The 14,978-nt window shown below is 41.4% G+C and overlaps 1 protein-coding gene across 3 annotated transcripts in view; it reads right to left on the reverse strand.

The window, feature by feature from the left end:
* The window catches only part of Mys45A (SDA1 domain containing protein Mys45A), a 274,404-nt gene that overhangs the window by 123,888 nt on the left and 135,538 nt on the right, over positions 1–14,978 (reverse strand). For all 3 annotated transcript variants that reach the window (XM_067143006.2, XM_067143005.2, XM_067143007.2), the window contains exons 5-6: positions 7,751–7,933; positions 7,599–7,664 (exon numbers count right to left, since the gene is read on the reverse strand). In XM_067143006.2, coding sequence (XP_066999107.2) covers positions 7,599–7,664; positions 7,751–7,933 — 249 coding nt within the window. The remainder of the gene's footprint in view (positions 1–7,598; positions 7,665–7,750; positions 7,934–14,978) is intronic.

The following is a 14,978-nucleotide window of genomic DNA, read 5'->3' on the forward strand; positions in this document are numbered from 1 at the left end:
ACTGTGCATGAGCAGTATTAGCTGCTAATGGGTAACCTTGTCCAGAGTAGAAACAATGGGATGTCTACCTCTGGATGGTGCGAAAATAATCTCCTTTTAAATACTTGTCATCAGAGTTCACATTATGATAAGAGTAGACTGTTAACTTGCACCATGAGCAGTGAATGAAGAACGTGTCACTGCACCGATCACAGAAGTAGTGACCGATTCAGGATGACCATATCAGTATAGCGTGGAGATTCCAGACGTGGGATACCACTAGACTTAGGTTACCCCTCTTTGATGGTTGGTTTAGCCTTCAGCGTTTTGAGCTGCAGCCAATAGCCAACGGAGAAGCCTGCTGTGTTGGCATGGCTGTTTCACAAGCTCCTGCCCTGGCCTCTGCTACTTTCAATAACCAACACCCGATCAGTGGAGATGGTAGCCTAAAGTTTAGCAAATTCAAGTCCGGCTTTGTGGCTAAATGGATAGAGTACTTGACTTTGGTCCGATGGCCCCGGTTCATTTTTCAGAATCAACCCCTCATACTGTTAATTTCCCTAGCTTGGAGACTGGGTGTTTATGACATCTTTGACATTCATTTTATCCCCATTAGGTCACCACCAAGCCTATACAGATGCTATGCAGCATATTATTATCATTATTATTATTATTAAATAAAATTGTTGAATTATACAGCGGTCGTACCCATCGCTCACTAGTTAATTAGCTTCTTCAGGAGATCAGTGGTGGTGTCCAACCCATGATCATGGGTTGGATTCCAACCAAAAAAAAAAAAGAGAACAATAAACCTGAAAGATTGCATTTCATTTTAGCAGATCTACCAATAAAAAGAAAACTATATTGCTCCTATAACAGTAGCCCTGTATTGTCTTCCTACAAGGATGTAGAAGTAAACAAGAGTGAAATACCAGCACTCTGTTATCTATATAATTAAGTCAGAAGTATGAGGTGAAGAAGTATATATGATGAGTAACACATGGTTGATATTTAGCATTGGCGATCAGACGGACCAAAGACTAGTACATCTATCCCGCTGGTCCCCGCTCCTAACCGATACACAGCAGCAAGCCGAGCAAGGTGAGTCGAGGGGAGAGGGACGAGAGTCTGGGCTGCAATATCAGTCTCTGATGCCTTGCTCTCAGAAATACGTGCAACGTTTATTCTCACTGCTTTCAAGTTTTGTATATGGAACAATATGACAGATGCTTACATTATAATGTGCTTTAGATTCCCATCATTCTCAATTGAGGCCTGGGCTTCACTGATAGCCTAGGTAGCCCTCAGTATACGCCACTGGTGTTCAGATATACAAGTTATATTGACACACAAAGGAGAAGAGAAAATGGTGAATTGATCCAATACAGTGGAACCTTGATTATTCATTCCCGGAAATTACGTTTTCCTGGATCATTCAATCAAATTATTTGGTCCCGCGAGCATCCTAATTAAAACATGCTGTGAAAGTCCTTGTTATCCATTAAAAAACAATCAACCATCCAGAAATTTCAGTCCCATCAGTCCCATTAACGCTAAATCCTCAATCAAATGGTTTTCAAGAACAAGTTTCTCACAAAAGGATGGCTAAAGCATACCTACTAGTGATGGACAGAAAAACGTCCAACTGTTTGGAGAAAACAGTTTTCGGGTGGAATACGAACGAACTGTTTTTAAAAGTTCCACCAAACAGTTTTTCCTTCAATACAGTCCACAGTTTGTCTTTCACTGTTCGCTAGTGAGTAGACACTGATGTAACCTTGAACCTACCCGCGCGTTCGGAGCTATTCGGCCTGAAATCGGCATTGCTCGGTACTTAACCACTCCCATTCCCTCGCTGTTAAATCGACTGTTTGTCACGTATTTAGTTGGCAGTGAGCCAAGAGCTGTTTGGAAAAGCAATTTTTAGCCGTTCCTCAACAGTTCTTCAACGTTTTTGCTTATTGCTGGTTGCGGGCTGTTGGCGGGTGATGTACTGGTGTTCTCAAGCCCGTTTTAAAACGGAACGGTGTTAAGTTTGCCGAGTGCTGAGCGAGGCGAGTTGTTTTACAACATGTCAAAACGAAGCGAGGTGTGGAATTATTTCACGAAAAGTGACAATGATAAGGCGCTTTGCACTATCTGCAAACAACTTATTTCTTACAAGTCAACTATTACAAATTTGAAAGGACATTTGCAAAGAAAACATATAGCAATATATACTGAGCTAACGTGTCATAGTGTTAAGGAAATACCTTCAGTGGAAAAACGACCAACTAGGCCTACAGAAGATAGAGAGGAACCTAGTATTAGCACTAGCAGGCCTGATAGCGAAGCCTCGACTGCTGATTCATGTGTTGCGCCTAAAAGACAAAGATTAATTAGGTCTTACGTCACTAAAAATGTTTCATCTGCCCAAAAGAAATTAATTGATCGTGACTTACTTGATTTATTTATTTTAGATTATCAGCCCTTTAGTACTGTTGAGGATAGAGGGTTTTCTAAACTTATGAAGTGGATCCCTGGCTATGAATTACCTGGTAGAAAGACTATTTCAAATGTGATGGTTCCAGCACTCTATCATCAACAGTTTTCTTTAATAAGTGAAGAATGAAGCAGTGACTGTGTGCATAACAACTGATTTGTGGACATCGTTAGTTGCAGAGAGTTACATTGCCGTAACAGCGCATTACATTACGAAAGAGTTTTCCTTCAAGACGGTTTTACTGAAGTGTTCTAGTTTTTCTGGAAGCCATACGTCTGTTGCGTTGGCAAACGAAATTAAGTGCATACTATCTGATTGGAAGCTGCATGACAAAGTGAATTTTTCAATTTCTGATAACGCTAGTAATATAACAAACGCGTTTGAGGAAATTCTGAAGTGGGAACACTATGGCTGTTTTGCTCATAAATTAAATTTGATTGTCCAGGGTTCTCTTCAGGACATGCTAGTCACCATTGAGAAAATCAAAAAAGTTGTCAGCTACTTCAGGAGAAGTTCACTAGCAAGCGAAAAACTACTGAAGTACCAGATATCAAGTGGACATACAGTGCCTAAACATCTTTCCCAAGACGTCACGATGCGCTAGAATTCAACTTTTTATACACTGACTGACAGAGCAAATGCAACACCAAGAAGGAGTGGTCAGAACTTTATGCCAATTGCAGGGTAGACTGACGTCACTGAGGTATGCCCATGATGTGAAATGCGCCGCTGTGCTGCGCACGTAGCGAACGATAAATGGGACACGGCGTTGGCGAATGGCCCACTTCGTACCGTGATTTCTCAGCCGACAGTCATTGTAGAACGTGTTGTCGTGTGCCACAGGACACGTGTATAGCTAAGAATGCCAGGCCGCCGTCAACGGAGGCATTTCCAGCAGACAGACGACTTTACGAGGGGTATGGTGATCGGGCTGAGAAGGGCAGGTTGGTCGCTTCGTCAAATCGCAGCCGATACCCATAGGGATGTGTCCACGGTGCAGCGCCTGTGGCGAAGATGGTTGGCGCAGGGACATGTGGCACGTGCGAGGGGTCCAGGCGCAGCCCGAGTGACGTCAGCACGCGAGGATCGGCGCATCCGCCGCCAAGCGGTGGCAGCCCCGCACGCCACGTCAACCGCCATTCTTCAGCATGTGCAAGACACCCTGGCTGTTCCAATATCGACCAGAACAATTTCCCGTCGATTGGTTGAAGGAGGCCTGCACTCCCGGCGTCCGCTCAGAAGACTACCATTGACTCCACAGCATAGACGTGCACGCCTGGCATGGTGCTGGGCTAGAGCGACTTGGATGAGGGAATGGCGGAACGTCGTGTTCTCCGATGAGTCATGCTTCTGTTCTGTCAGTGATAGTCACCGCAGACGAGTGTGGCGTCGGCGTGGAGAAAGGTCAAATCCGGCAGTAACTGTGGAGAGCCCTACCGCTAGACAACGCGGCATCATGGTTTGGGGCGCTATTGCGTATGATTCCACGTCACCTCTAGTGCGTATTCAAGGCACGTTAAATGCCCACCGCTACGTGCAGCATGTGCTGCGGCCGGTGGCACTCCCGTACCTTCAGGGGCTGCCCAATGCTCTGTTTCAGCAGGATAATGCCCACCCACACACTGCTCGCATCTCCCAACAGGCTCTACGAGGTGTACAGATGCTTCCGTGGCCAGCGTACTCTCCGGATCTCTCACCAATCGAACACGTGTGGGATCTCACTGGACGCCGTTTGCAAACTCTGCCCCAGCCTCGTACGGACGACCAACTGTGGCAAATGGTTGACAGAGAATGGAGAACCATCCCTCAGGACACCATCCGCACTCTTATTGACTCTGTACCTCGACGTGTTTCTGCGTGCATCGCCGCTCGCGGAGGTTCTACATCCTACTGAGTCGATGCCGTGCGCATTGTGTAACCTGCATATCGGTTTGAAATAAACATCAATTATTCGTCCGTGCCGTCTCTGTTTTTTTCCCCAACTTTCATCCCTTTCGAACCACTCCTTCTTGGTGTTGCATTTGCTCTGTCAGTCAGTGTATGTTGCGTCGGTTTGTAGAACTCGAAGAAGCTATCAGGGCCACTATTGCTCTGCTAGATAAACATCTGCCCGTAATAACTGGCGAAGAGTGGCAAGCTTGTCGTCAACTTTGCAATGTGCTAGCTCCGTTTGAAGAAATGACTAATTCTCTGAGTGGAGAAGCATATATGACTGGAAGTTCTGTGATTGTGGTCGTCAGGTGCCTGATAGGTATTTGCGAAAAACTTGGGCAATCAGCCAAGGTTCACAGAAGGAGTGAGGGCCGTAATTGCTAGCCTTATTAAAGGGTTAGGAGAAAGGTTCACGAACGTTGAACACAACAGCACCTTCGCCTTATGCACTTTATTAGATCCACAATATAAAGACCACGTTTTTCAGGACCCTGCGGCACTAGATAACGTCAAAAAGAGGGTGCGTAATTTAGTAGTAGACTTAATAGAGAGAAACGCCCAGACCAGCGAGAAGCAGAATATTGACATTCCGTCCTCCTCACTTCCATCTACAACTGGTGCATTTCAGCCCTCTTGTCCAATAAGCGCTCGGAGCATTTTCAACGACATTATTGGAGATAAACGTCCTCAAACCAGCCCTCTGTCACGAGCCAACAAGGAACTGGATTTGTATTTGAAAGACGACATTTTACCTCGTGTAAATGAAGCAGGGGAATCTAATTGCCCCTTAGATTGGTGGAAAAATCACCAACGTGTGTATCCCAATTTAGCACAAATATTCATAACAAAGTGTAACATAGTGGCCACTTCAGTGCCCTGTGAAAGACTTTTTTCCCGAACGGGACTGATTATTAATGAAAGGAGAACAAGGCTGTTATCAAGAAAGGTAGAAATGCTGATGTTCCTCAAAGTAAATACGAAGAGTTAGCGCTTGAGTATTTTTCATAACGGGTACCATGTGAACAGAATAATAAAGTGTAGCATAGTGATCACATCAGTGCCATATTGAAGACCTACTTTCCCAAATTGGATTGGTAATTAATGCAAAGCTCTCACAAAAAGAGGTCGAAATATTAATGTTCCTTAATGTAAATATGAATAATTAATTTTTAAGTGTTTTCCTAATATTGTGCATCTTATGAATACTCTCGTTTTTTTGTGTGTGTATTTATCACTGTTATCTAAAACATTCTGTAACTTCTATTTTTTAAAGTAGTTCTCGTTGAACAATAATCTTATAATGGTATATGATGAACATAGACACTGTATAATAATACTGCTATAGATACTTCACTAATAACAGACTGGTTAACAAAAACTCCGGGTGTGTGGAACCGTATCGATGAGCAGACCGCCGCGATCACAAAACGCTAATGTCAGTTGATAGCCTAATGATAAGTAAATGTCTTTACAGACTATATCCTTTGCTTAACAATGGAGTCTTCACTCGTCTTATCGTTCTTCCCTATATCCTTCATACAGGTATTTCGTCAGCCTTCAGCTTGTGCTGTCTGCTTAGACATTACGAAACAAGTTAGATTGAAAGGTGGTGAAATATCTCATTTCCTATCCCGCAGCTCCCTTGTGCATGTGACTCACTCGTCCTTCACTTTCTCGTTATGAACGAATGACCTGTTGTATTCAAACTGTTTGGGAAAACAGTTGTTTTTAACAAACAAACAGTTCGTTGGCGTTTTCCTAAAACAGCAGAAATGATCACCACTAATACCTACGGATCTTGACATTAACATCCCTTCATCGCGGTAATTAGAGTAAGTACTGTATTGGGAAAGCGATCGGCGGTGAAATTGCATAAGGGACCATCTTAGCATTGCATTCAGCTGTCCTTGGAAATCATAAAGCAGAGAGTGGCTACAACAGTTGGAAGGAGACAGAGCACATTTCAACAGCTCTACTTGGAGATGGAACAAAGCATTTCCTAGAGGGCACTATATATAGTCATTGGGCTTTCAGACAGTAATCGAAATTGCTCCTTTCTAACACGAATCTAGTATTTTAATACGATCGGATAAGATTATGTTCTCAAGCCGAGAAGAGATGTTGCACCTTACATATATAAAGACATACCGTTTTGGACTTAATATAAGACGGGGAATTCTATGTTCATATTTTTATGTTAAAATATCTTTATGTAAACAGCAGTCATTTTGTGTGTGCGGTTTAACATTTTAAAAGTTTATATGTACTGGCTTGTAGAGCAAGCGTGCATTTCAGCTGAGTTTTAGGTCACAAATAAACTAAAATTTCTGGAGTTTTGATGATTTTCTTTTTTTCTTTCCAATCTGCTTGTGATTACTGATGGGCAGAAGTGAATATATAATGCATTGGAGAACTTTTGAGAATCGATACTTACAATCTAAACCATACTCTCAAGTTCAACATAACCTTTAAAAGTCTATGTAAGCCAAATTTATGTGGTACTACAAGATTTTCAGAAACATTTTACTTTTACGTTTTTTGGTGATGCCAAGGCGCTGGAATTTTGTCCCGCAGGAGTTCTTTCGTGTGCCCATAAATGTACCAACATGGAGCTGACGTATCTGAGCACCTTCTAATACTACCGGACTGAGCCAGGTTCAAACCTGCCAACTTGGGCTCAGAAAGCCAGCGCTGTAACTGCTTGAGCCACTCAGCCCAGCATTGATCCAATACAAGCTGTGAAACACTGTGATTGGAAATTCTAACATTGCACAAACTTCTATGAGAGCATCCTTCCAAGATTTTAAATTGTCTTATTATCTTTGTAATCATCGTCTGCAGGATCTGACATCAAGATGATATAGTACTGCACTTAACGGGAACATTAGAACAATGACAAAAGCAACACAACAAAAGTAGTAGTAGTAGTAGTAGTAGTAATTCAAGAGAAGGATAGCCAGATTTCACATAAGATGGATATTAAATATGCACCCATCTGACCAACTCCATTCAAAGTTACACAAGGCTGTGACATCGGTCAGCATTCTAGAATAAGTACATCCACCGACAAATGAAGGACACTGTGACATCTGCCTACAAGTGGGTGTGCATGCTTTATATACATTGGGGTCTTTAGTTATTGTCCTGCAACAATATTAAGTTTGATCGGTTTTAGTCTCTTACCATCACCTCTGAGTCTACTTACCACTGACATCTTGGCTGCCTTGGCGTTGTTATCTTTCAGCATACTGTACATGAAGTTCTGGAGAGTCTGAAAGAGAACACCACCACCAGCATCAGTTACGCTGCAACAACTCAGAAAACTTATTATCACATATCCCAGGAGTGACACCCTACCGTGTTCAACTTTGCATTCTTGTGCTTAGCATTGAGGTTCTTGATGTCAGTCACAATGTGGGTCTCCAAAAACTTACGCAGAGCCTTATCTCGGCATCCCAACAGTTGAAAGAAGAGCGAGAGGAGGGCCGTGGGAGCCAGCAGGTTCTTGTTGCGGAGGAGGATCAGAGCACGACAGAAAGTCTGTAAAGAGAGTGAACATTCATCAGCCAAGGAACAGGTAACAATCAGTCATGTGTCATTTTGTCCAAGAGTCTCACATAACTGTAACACATACAGGATTTATAGAAAACTGGAACAGGTTAGGGCTAGGACTGTGATGATATCAGCTGTGACTTTAATTAAGGTTAGAACCAGCATTTGCCAGATGTGCAAATTAGGAACCACAGAAAATTATCTTTAAGAATGCTGATGATAGGATTCAAACCCATGATCTTTGGAATGCAATGTTACAGCTATATGACTTGTACCATGCAGCCTCATAGAATACAGGCAATAAATCATGATACACAAGGGAAAAAAAATTGAAAAATGGAAGAAATGTTGAAATATTATCTCTCCGTACAGTTCTAATCAACAGTCAGCAAGTCTTCCATATCCATGCTTTTCCAGTGCACACGTTATCTCTGTTTACCGTATATACATGAATAGACACTGTATATCATTTTTCAAAATTTAGCAGCATGATTTTGGGGTGCGGCTATTATTTGCATCAAGGATGGAGCAGAAATTCTAACTTAAAGAAACCTGGAAGTTTGGTTTTTTTTTTTTTTCTGCCCATACAATTAGCAAATTTGTTCCTGCCAAAATTGAGAAGCGTGCCATGGACATATCACGTTATTTACGTGGCATCAGTTTAAGCAATATCACATATTTTAGGTGGCCAATGTGAGTTCTCGTCATAGGTCATTCATGACTAAAGGAAAGCTCTGCATTACTCGCGCAGCAGGAAGAAAGTACGATGAGAATAAGAGTTCCATTTGTGATTGTTTGCTTCTGACTACTGTATATTCCCATTTACTATTTCTATTGCTGTGATGTCCTCTTTGTCAAATCTCTTTCTTTTAATCAGACTGTACAGCACCTTTACGTTTCCTTTACTATCTTCCTGTAGTTTCTGGCTGAATTCACCCCAGTACTTCTCCTATTCTCTCACAATTCTTTTTACTTAATTACCTATTTCAGTATTTTTGATCTAGCTTTTGAATTGTCCTCTTATCTCTCAGTTGACTGTTGTCACTATTTCTGGCTTTTTCAACATTCCTCACTTTCTTGGCATTTTTTTTGTTTTTCTAATGCCTCTTTCACTCTGTCATTCAGCCAACACATTCTTTTATTCATTACTTTGCTGCCTGTTGTTCCACACACTTTCTGCACTACTGATGAAACTAGTTTTAAAATTATTCCATTGCTCATCACTATCGTTGGACTCTGACATTAGTAACTTGCTTTTGATAATTTCTTGGAACTTCTGTTTATAGTTCTCCTCCTTTAGCTTCAAGTCTTTAATCTTTGGTATCATCTTCCTGGTCTTTGTCTTCAGTACCTGGATTGTTGTCAGGTAGGCCGCCAGAAGCTTAAGGTCGCTATCAAGACATTCACTAGGAATAGCTTTCACAACTCTCACTCTTTCTCCACACCTCAGGTCAGTTATTATGTAATCTATTACCAACTTACAGCTAACATTCGAGCTGTACTGTGTTATTGTGACATTCTTTCTTCTGGAACCACGTGTTCTTTATCAGTAAGTTATTCCTCACGCACAGATCAAGAAGAAGTTCTCCTTCCATGTTCCTTGTCCCACATTTGAAAGGCCCCATAATCCCTTCATATCCGGTTGTATCAACTCCTACCTTAGCATTACATTCACCCTCATTCTCCTCATTTATACTGTCCTCTAGTTGTTTCTTCTCAATGACAACAATGCTCATGGGCATAGAGCTGCACAACATTTAGATATTCTCCATTCAAACACACCTTCACTTTAACAATCCTCTCACTAATGGAAGTAACATCAGAAATGCAGTCAATATGCTTGTGAAGAACAAAAACAACTCCATTTCTTGCTTCTGACTTATTTCTGCACCAGTAGAGTTTGTATCCATCATTCAGTAGTTTTGTGTTGCATCCCTTCCACTCCAACTCACTTAGACCTATGTTAATATATCTGTGCTTCATCATATCTGTTATCTTATTACATTTTCTAGTCAGTATTAATATGTTCAACTCTGTAGCTGGCTTTCCTGTTATTTTGTCTCCTTTTGGTGTGTCTTCCGATACTGTTTGTGTCGTCACTATTTCCATTTTTTCTTTACAAGTTGCTTTACGTCGCACCAACACAGATAGGTCTTGTGGTGATGATGCGATAGGAAATTGCTAGGAGTGGGAAGGAAGCAGCCATGGTCTTAATTAAGGTTCAGCCCCAGCATTTGCCTGGTGTGAAAAGTGGGAAACCACGAAAACCATATTCTCCCTATTTCCAAAGGTGCTCGAAGTTTGGTCTTCAGTTGCGTTGTTATCCATTCCATGGCTCGTTCTTTGTTTGAAAGCAATCTGCATAGTCCTCTTCCTGCTGACTTACTAGGCCTATCACTGAAGAAGACTTTTCTTTCGGCAGTTTTCTCCCTTAGCCCTTAGAAGTCCCCTGCCACATCTGCAAGGTAGCAGTTCATCGATAAATTTATGTGTCATTTCCTACACAAAGGCTTCAACAAATCTCTAAACAGGAACTCTTATACCCCTTTGGTTGACGGTAGACAGGTTTGGTGCTGGCTACCCAACCCTCAACTAGACAGTCGCAGGTCGTACCATGTACTGTCACATACGGTAGCAGGATTTTTCTCCTGACCTGACATTAAACACAGAAATAACGGAGTTAAATATCACATATAAAAACAGCATATCAAAATCAGCACATTGCAAAAATAAAATCAGCGTACCTGTATATTACTCTCCGCAGCATTCGTCAGAAGACATAGAAATAGACAGATCATTTTCATCAGCCAAATCATCATCATTTGAGTCCATTACTTTGTCCACTTGACGCCATCCTCAAAGCCATCTATTGAATTAGGTATCCTAATCTTTGTGATCATTTCTTTAGTAATCAAAGCCCGTGTGCATAAAATCTAAGAACACACTCATTCCAAGGTGAGTCGCTTATCCTCTTACTTCGGCAATGCGTATTTGTCAATAGGCTGATGTTCTTTCCCAAGAATCGGCATTTGGAAATTCATAGCTTATACAACACACAGATGTAATAAGTTTCCATTATATCTCAATAGATGACGCATACAAGCAGTACTGTGCCTTGCATACCTCTGTATGGTCAACCGCCGTACGGAAAATCAGTTGCTCGCATACCTATGTACAGTTTACCATGCAGAAGCGTTAACAGTATCTTCTTTGTAAGATTGAAGGAACCAGTCGGCATCCATTTGTCATAAAATCAGCAGAGACAATCTTGGGATGGTTTAAACCAAGACATCTAGCAGCTGTAAAGCTGATATAACCCTCCCTGGTATTATGATTGGAACTGTGTTGAGATGGGACATTTCAAATTTCACCAGCTCTGCTAAATTGGCCACGAGAACAAGCATGCTCATTTGCAAAGTAAAGCTCCAAGGCATCAACCTTATACAACTTTCAGTCACTCTTTCATTAAATCGATTGACATCCACAATTTTTCATGCAATCATACAACAATGCCAGCAGCAAGACCATACTTTGGCAAAGGTTTTTTTTTTAAACCTTGAAAGAAAAAAACACAACAAAAACCACTGGTGGCAGCTTTCTACCATCTGTCATTACTGCCACCATGATGGTACAGCGAATTTCTCTACATCTACTATTTTAACTAATATGCTTAATGTACCCTTCGCGTACACAGTCATACTTCGTAGACATATCAAGAAACACCGGAGTTCCAGTCTGATTTAAAAAAAAAATTTAAATTCTCGTCGAAGTTTGATAAGAAAATGGTGAAATTACACTAAAGGCTGGGTTAATGTGGTTCATCTTCACAGACAAAGTGCATGTCTCTGCATAAAAGAAACAGCCCACTCCATGCTTGCCTTAAATTGCACACTTGTTATGCCACTTCTTTTCTGTATCCTTCACTTTTAAATCGCATTATTTCGTGCAATACAGCAATTCAGTCCCACATCAAGCACTTCTTTCTCAACTTCAGGATTTTTTTCTGTACTTTGGATCACAAAACAATTTGACATGACTATATTTTTGTTCATTTTTCTTTCTGATCCCTCCAAAGGCAAATTAACTTTGGTTCTACAGCAAATTCTCTTCCCACTCTCGACTAAATTTTTTCGGCATTATAAGTAACTTTAAGATAAAACGAACTGTGTAATTCCTATTCAAGTTCCACCACACCCATACTGCTTCTTTGAGAGACTCAGTGCAGCTACTTGTTTTCTTATTTTGGTCCTGCCTGGAGGAAGGCAGATGCAGGAGGTGGAAGGGATGGTTAATGACTTTGATATAGATGTTGATTCCCATAGGGAATCCGAAATATTTTTTCCCGAATGAGTAAATTTATAATACCAATATAAATGGTCCGTTATTGGACATTATAAATTTATAATTAAATTTATAGCTATTTTTGCTATTTGCTTTACGTCACACCGACATAGGTAGGTCTTACGGCGACGATGGGATAGGAAAGGCTTAGGAATGGGAAGGAAGTGGCCGTGGCCTTAATTAAGGTACAGCCCCTGCATTTGCCTGGTGTGAAAGTGGGAAACCACAGAAAACCATCTTCAGGGCTGCCGACAGTGGGGTTCGAACCCACCATCTCCTGATTACTGGATACTAGCCGCACTTAAGCGACTGCAGCTATCAAACTCGGTAATTACATTTATAATATCCAGTAACGGACCATTTATAATGGTATAATGACTTTGGATTTAACCACGCACAACAGTATTTATATGGTTCTTGGAATCCACAAAACAAACTCTACGAGCATCGGGTGTCCAGTTTCTTAATGGAAGGTGTGAGAAACATCAGATTGAGATGTTCTACAAATCTCGGGGGGAAAATTATGCAAAAAATGACACGTCAGTGTAGAAAGAAAGAGCAACAATAAAAGAGAGAGAAACTCCATACTCATCATCTTCATTTGCCCTTGTCCAGCTCCTGCCAGGTCAAGGTGTTTATGGTATACCATCACTCATTTTTAGGCTATTGTTACGATGGGGTCGCCACTCGCAAAGGCATTTTAGAGCTACTGCCAGCAATTATTCAGACCACCCCTTACATGAGGAACAGGTGCCCTTTCAGTCACCCCTAACATGGAAAACAAATGCTGCTGATGAATAGAGTACTCATACTATTCCCCGAATACTAGGCTGCCTCTTCTGCAAAAGTCCATCTTCTCCGCTGTAGTTTCCGTCGAGGTCTTCACTAACAACCCTGATCTGGGACCCTTACCAGGTGATACACACTGGGTTAGTGTGCTATGGGGCTCACATAGGCAGGGGCGCCACGCGCTGGGCAGGAATGCCTCTGAAGAGGGTCCCTACCGACTTCATATTATGAATAATGTCAAGAAGGTGAGCACTGTGTTCACTCCTTGATGAACGAAAGATTAATAAAAAATTGATATTTTTAGAGCAAAAATTATTTCCAATAGTTGAATCCCTCTATTAGGTATATATTTTGTGTGGCGATGTTTAGCCGAGTTCAGCCCTTGTAAGGCAGACCCACTGATGAGGGTGGGCGGCATCTGCCATGTGTAGGCAACTGCGTGTTATTCTTTATTCTTTATTATTTATTTCCAGATCACAGTAACCAAATACCCTCGATCCATTGAATGAGAAAAATAACAATGTTCATCCTAAGCCACCAAACTCCACACACATAAATTGACAAAACAAACTACTAATAGAATAAAATAATAATACCCTAAAAAAAATATTTAAAAAAAAAAAAAAAAAAAAAAAATACTAGTGTTAATCCCAAACGTACTTCTTGGGCATGCCATGAAGCTCGTCAGATACTTCGGAACCGTGACCCTTAAGGATAGAAGGCAGTCATCCTCAGTACCTTCATGCCATGTCCATCGTCACCCTTAAATTTTTCTATTCCCACTCCCGTACATGCTATTAAAATAAAATATAGTTATAAGATATCCTACTGCTACTGTCTGGCCGTGTCATCACCCCTGGTGAGAAGAAGGCCGCCCTCCCGATGATGACACGACCAGCCCTATCCGTGAGGTCCTAAGGAAGGCCCCAAGAATCCAACCAGATGACAATGCTTTTTCCTCTCACCATTCCTTTTTGCAGCCATCCACGTACAACTGGAGCTGCTCTCCATCCTTATCTCGTCTAATTCTCCCTGCTTTAATTAAGGGGGGGGGGGGCCCTCCGTTCCCACCCCGTCCTCTTATGGGTATTGCCTTACCATCTCCTACTATACTGTATTGTGAGAAGAAAAAGCCCCGTCACTGCCTCAAGTTTCTAGCATACACCTCTCGTGTCCATTATTCACTCAGCACTTTCGTCACATTCATCCTTGCCGTCGCGACACATTCCTTCACCGCTATTATACTTCTACTTGACCCACTCCGGATTGCTGAGTCCACACTCCTTTACATCACCAGTCTGGACTTTGTTTACATTCACCTGCTCATGTTGCAACTTTATCCTTGTGCTCTGTTTCTGCACTTCATACTTAACTCTACCTGATCTAATTTAAAGATTCAGCCACACTCCGCATTAAATTTGTCATCTCGTTTCCATGAAAATATACTATCAATACTTCCATAACTTGACAACTTCTCCCTACTTCTCCAAAACTTAATCATATAATACCTCCATAAATAATACTACAACAATAAATAATATTGCATCATCATTTACACCTTAACTCCTTACTCACAATTTACTCATAATTCAATACCAACACAACTACCCTGACTAAACCAATTTCCTACTACCAGACAACAATTAATACACCACCACTTCTCGATACTTCTCCAACACCTTACTTCAACATCAAGCCAACTTCACTTACCATTTCCTCGCTCCATCACACATATTCCTCAATATATAATACTCACACCACCACTTCTTTAAACTTCTCCAGCACCACATTTCAATATACCAAACAGCCATCCCTTCATTTTCCACCCTTACTCACAAGTTACTCATAATACAATACCAACACAACTACCTTCACTTTACCATCTTCTCAATGCCCACATCAC

Source organism: Anabrus simplex, chromosome 3, assembly GCF_040414725.1.
Source record: "Anabrus simplex isolate iqAnaSimp1 chromosome 3, ASM4041472v1, whole genome shotgun sequence".
Lineage (NCBI taxonomy): Eukaryota > Metazoa > Arthropoda > Insecta > Orthoptera > Tettigoniidae > Anabrus > Anabrus simplex.